The 6000-nt window shown below is 41.3% G+C and overlaps 1 protein-coding gene across 1 annotated transcript in view; it reads right to left on the bottom strand.

Annotated features, from left to right (window-relative positions):
* LOC109462463 overlaps positions 1–6000 on the bottom strand; it is a 34840-nt gene that overhangs the window by 3962 nt on the left and 24878 nt on the right. The window contains exons 3-4 of the mRNA XM_019759018.1: positions 1879–2013; positions 352–476 (exon numbers count right to left, since the gene is read on the bottom strand). Coding sequence (XP_019614577.1) covers positions 352–476; positions 1879–2013 — 260 coding nt within the window. The remainder of the gene's footprint in view (positions 1–351; positions 477–1878; positions 2014–6000) is intronic.

The raw sequence follows: 6000 nt of genomic DNA on the forward strand, positions 1-6000 counted from the left end.
TTCACGGATTTGCCCTTTGCCAAAAAAAAAAAGAAAACATTATTCAGCCTCAGAACCAACTCCAAAATGGTCTTATTTTTGCCACAACAGCTGAAGGAAGTCCCTTCTGTTCAGAGTTGTTGCCAGTTTTTCCATCTATCAATACAGTGGTTTGATAAAAAAGTTTTAAATTCATTGCTTGAATTACAAACCAACCTGGTATGTTGATTTCATGTCTTCTATCCTAGCATCCAAGGTCTGTTTTAATTAATTTTTTTGCGCCCTGTCGATATTTTCATATTTTTTTTCTGAATTCGAGAACCAACAAATCAAATTGGTGTGGCCTAACACAGGATAAAGTTAATGACTAACCACTAGCGTGTATCCCAAGTTTAGATACGACTCGATGTTTGCCCGCGATGACGGTGGCTCAAAAGCGCCCTCCAGCGGGAAGACGTCTTCTCCTGGTTCGGTGGGAAACAGTGGCGGCGGGAAGCCTGGAAAACATCAATAACTTTTATTAAGGAGAAAAAAAGTTCAAATGAAGGATAGAACCAAATCTTGGCTCATTTTATTTTAGATCTACGGAGCCCCCTAATATGAAGCTAATTTTTTTTTCTACGAGGCGCAGCCCCGTACCAGTCTTAGTGCCCGGTTTTAAACTCCTTTCGTGCCTAATACCCTGTACATCATCCCTGCATCATTCAGGTCTTGACTTGTCTAATTTTTATTTCGCTTTGGACTTTCAAAAAAAAATTGTCCCTTACTTATTTGCATAGTTCGTACTTAGTTATAAACCTATTTTCTGACAACTCTACAGTGTCACTGTGAGTCACTGACGAAAAGGAGTGGATGCTACTGAAAACGTCTGGCCGTTTCCAAAATAATATCCAGTTGCTTGAGTAACAGTTTTTTTTGCGTATCTTATTACCTGGATGTCTAACTTTCGCTGACGTCAATTCGGCTGCCAATACCAATACCTATGCCAAAACGCTCACTGATATCGCTCACGATTCAAGAACTCAGTACATACATGTACGTATTTGCCGATTAATAAATTCCGCAAAAAGCCAGCATGTGCAGGCTTGTCGTATAAGTCGCTACTGCCGCAAATTCACAAAACCAGCTTTGTATTCCTGTGGTTTAGTAGCATTTTTATTTTTGGCCGGATTTTTTTCATTCGTCTGCGCGCACTAGTTTGGGGGTCTTCAGAGGATGTCATCCATAAAATTAAGACGGTGTGGCCTGATATATCAGAAAACACTCGATGGGTTTAATTTTGTGGGTGTGCGCTACTAGGCTTTTCTTTATTTTAAAGGAGATGCCGAGTTGTTATAACGTCCCTTGTATACGCCATAGGTTGCTTCTGATCCGGCGCCTGGGTTTAATTAGGGACTCTAAGCAGACAATGTAACCATTTCGGTCGTTAAATGAGGTATCAAACTCCATACCTAAGACAAAAATGCCGCAAGTCGTACTTCACAGACCCTTGTTTTCGTTTCTGAGCCAGACGAAGACAGACGAAGAATGTTCAGACTGTGCATGATTTACGAAATGGCTAATAAACTGGTGGACGTAGAAACCACTACGTATCTGATACCAGACGAGAAAAGAACAAGAAACAGTCATGCCTTCGAATATCAGAATTATTATCAACCAAGAATTGAGGTGTTCAAAAACTCGTATTTCCCCAGAACTATCGTAGACTGGAACTCGTTGCCACCAAACACAGTTGGGGCATCGTTACTAAAAAGCTTTAAACAACTCCTGCAAAGATTGAGTGTAACAAGTCGTTCGGTGTGATATAGCTAGCTGCCGCCGGTTAAACCGGCTATACTAATACAGATACAGGTACAGATACAGAGCCCTGGAAAGGTATCTCAAGAAACCCCAACTCACCACCGAACAGGCCATCGATGCTGTCGTCCGAGAAGAAATCTGGGAACGAGCCTTCTGGGGGAAAGATATCCTCGTTCCCAGGTTCTGCAAACAGCTGGGCCAGTTTGACGAGGTAACCATCGATGACATCAGACCCTGCAAATAATGATACAATAATAATAAAATACCTAGCAGATTCTTGGTTGAGATTAATATATTCGTCTGTGTAACACAGACGCCGCTACAACTACAGTTCAGCCCAGCTATATGAGCACGTTTTTGTATATTACTTTAGGCCATTAGCACATGAAATAACAATAATAAAATACAGATCAACATGTTTGGAACACATGCTAGTATCTATAAGTAAGGGTTAATGACCCGCCCCGAGGTGAATATGGTGTTTTAAAGCCTTGTCAGTTGCTATAACCACCGAATGAAGCCACCGAGTGAGCGCAGCGAACGAGGTGGCTTTATGAAGTGGTTATAGCAACTGACAAGGCTTTATCACACCATATTCACAGAAAAAAGGGCGAGCCATTAACGCTATTATCATATAGTCTATCAAAACTGACACAACAAACAGTGACAAATTCCTGATAACACACACAAACTTAAATTATATAACAAACCGTTACAGTCACTCCTATATCTTCCCATCCGCTGGCCACTGTCCCTGTGCATCTTTCCCCGATTCCAAGGACCCACATATTGAGTCTAAATTGGCCTCAATCAGTTCTTCTATGACAAGTTCTGACATGTACTATTGTCTATTATCATATAGCCAGGTGGCGTTGACCATTCAGAAGCCCCCATTCCATATCGATTATGACACCATAATGTCACAATTAGCATGATACAAGTATTGCAAAATCATCCCAAGTGTGCTTTATTCTCACAAGTGTGCTTTGTTGCAGAATAATGCACACAGCAACGCTAATTTAGACTCAATATGTGGGTCCTTGGAATCGGGGAAAGATTCACAGGGACAGTGGCCAACGGACGGGGAGATAGAGGATTGACTGTAACGGTTTGTTATATAATTTAAGTTAGTATGTGTTATACAAGAATGTGTCACTTTTTACTGTGTAAATTTTGATAGGCTATATGATGATAGCGTTAATGGCGCGCCCTTTCTCGGTTAATATGGTGTTATAAAGCCACCTCGTTCGCTGCGCTCACTCGGTGGTTTCATTCGATGGTTATAGCAACTGACAAGGCACCATATTCACCTCGGGGTGGGTCATTAAACCTTAATTATAGTGCAAATATACAAAAGTAAAGCCCTCCGCACTGGATTTCCAGTGCTGAACGGCTCTTTTCAAGAGCTGAAGGCATAGATTAGCTTGCTTCTCTTCTCGTTTGGTTGCCTCTGTGCCGGTATAACCGTCCTACGGCGTATCACACCAGCTTCACAGGCACATACCGCGGCGGCAGATAGCTATATCACATACATACGCTCGATTCTTCAACATCTACATGTAACTGCAAATGTTGTTTCAATATAAATAACTAGAGTTCGATGATCTCATACCTCCATGACATGTGTATTTTTTTTCATAAATCTTACGCATGGTGATGACCACCTGTAATTGGCTTACATTTTTCACCGCATATATTCAAATCATATGAGGCCATTTGCATATATTGTATCAATTGATCATACTCTCCACCAAATGACAGGGTTATCTTAAGAAATAAGGCTATTCTAGCGTTTCCTCATAAATTATGCAAATGAGGTCCTGATTGACATAAATTATGTTTAGTGATGTTCACCTTCACTGAACTTCCAATTATGGCAAGTATTAAATTCCCAGCAGTTACCACCATAAAATTGTACCGATTTGCCATTTATTATGCAAATTAGGTCTTCCTTTACATAATCGATATCTGCCAATGATCTTGTCGTTCTCACTAACATATGTCTATAGAGTTTTATAGCCCTAATATGAAATACAGCTGATTTATAGAATTTCCTCATTAATTATGCAAATTAGATCCTGATTTGCATAATTATATTTTGATTATGTCAAGCATCACTTAAGCTACCTACATACCAAAAATCATGATGATCCATCAAACGGTTGTTCAGTTATCCTCTCTCGAAGATTTTCAAAGAAACCACCCTGCAGTTCCAGAACAAGCCGCTAGGGGGACCAAACTCACGTGACTTCTTCCCGAGGACAAGAGCTACCTTCCATCCAAATTTCATGACCCTAGCATGTCCAGATCGCGAGATATCAAAACCGGAAGTTGCGCTGCAGTACCAAGGGAAGCCACTAGGGGGCCCAAAATCTAATCATTTCCAGTTTTCGTCACACCCTACCAACACACCAAGTATGAAACCAATCCATCCAGGCGTTCTTGAGTTATCTTGTTGACCAACAGACGGACGGACAGATAAACGCAACTGAAAATATAACCTCCATGACACATTTCATGGAGGTAATAATATCTTCCTAGTGATAATGCCCCAACTGTACTTGATGGCAACGAGTTCCTCTCTACGATAGTTCTTGGATAATGCAAGTTTTTGAACACCTGAATTCTTTATTGATAACTGATATTTGAAGGCATCATGGGACATTCCTAGTTCCTTTCTGAGCAGGTATTAGATACGTAGTAGCTAGTACGTCAATCCGTTAAGAATATTTATCATGATTGTAAATGTTAATGCTATTCAAATAGCCAGCCTCAGACAATCAACACCATCCTTGGGTTGCTTGTAACACGTCATTACGGATCAGCTACCGAAGGAGAACACACCCTACAAGAACAACAGCAACCTGTGCTCGAGTTCCAACTGAAGCTATTCTGACTCACTAGAAAGGTATGTTTTTACCCGTGCATAAAAATAAACGATGAAATTTGTTGTGTAGACAGTTTTTTTCAAACCTTAATTAGAGTTTTTCAAACCTTAATCAATGGCTTATGCACATAGGCAGGCAATCAGGTGTTAATTCTCGAAGCAGATGTTAGATGTTTTCGGACTGTCAGAAATCATGGTAGATAGCTGTAAGAGAAGCCCGGCCATCAGAAAACATTAAATTATAATCTTCATATCTGCTTGAAGATTAGGTCAGTTCTGACGAGGATAACGGAGGTTTTAAGCTAAGGTCCCAATTACGCTGGTGCCCGTCGGGGATGTAGCCCCGGCTGGCCCCGGCCGGGTTCAGGAGTCGAGCAGGCATCGGCTGTCGTGGTCACAATTTAAAGTTTCCTTCAGTAGCATTTTGTTAAAAATTTTGTCACCCTCTTTGGTCGGTCTCCGGCAGGCACCCGGCAGGTACCCAGCTGATTCTCTGACGATGTCTTGTATTGACCTATACGTAATGCAGAATTCACGTATTTATTGTGATCATTTGATCTGTGAGGTCACACATTTTACCCGGGTTTACGAAGTACACACCTTTATTCTGTTCATCTGGTCTGTGACGTAAGAAATGTACATGTATCCCGGTGGAATGCCGGCAACCGGAGGGGTATCTCTCGGTGTTCTCACGATGAGGTCACGGCGTCTTTTTGTCAGCGGGGCCCGGGTAGAATTTAACTCAGAATTAAATTCTATCGGGGCCCGACGGGCCAAAAAATAGCCCGGTAGCCGCAGGGTGCCCCGCGGGGCCACGTCGGTGTCCCGCCCGAAAGTGGTAAAAAAACAGCCCGGGAACTACCCGCCAGGGCCCCTTTTCCCAATTGGGACCTTAGCTTTATTTGGGGACGCCGTGCTCTTGGGACGAATACCGCCGTAAACCAGAATCTTCAGAAACATTATCCATAACATCTTTCCAAGCCATGATGTAGTCTGTTAAAAATGCTTATAATATAATGTTTCACACAATAAACGTATGGCAAAACAGCTTACTAGTATTTGTCTGGTTTAACATAAGGTTTTGAAGAATTTTATTATTAAAGAGTGAACGTGACTAAGAAAAACAATTCTACAATGACTGTTTAATGATATTTCAGAAATAGGCAGTTGAACCTTTAAAAGAGAAGCTTTACATTTTCTATCCTTCTGCTGATTTTCCAATCTAGGAGGTAAAACATGGCAATAACAAGGACATCATCTCTATGTAATGTCCTTGGTCATAAGGCCATTTGAAATTAATATTCAAGAAGCAAGTCCCAGACAATCAACAGTCC

This window comes from Branchiostoma belcheri, unplaced genomic scaffold (assembly GCF_001625305.1).
Source record: "Branchiostoma belcheri isolate BF01 breed outbred unplaced genomic scaffold, Haploidv18h27 scaffold117, whole genome shotgun sequence".
Taxonomy (NCBI): domain Eukaryota; kingdom Metazoa; phylum Chordata; class Leptocardii; order Amphioxiformes; family Branchiostomatidae; genus Branchiostoma; species Branchiostoma belcheri.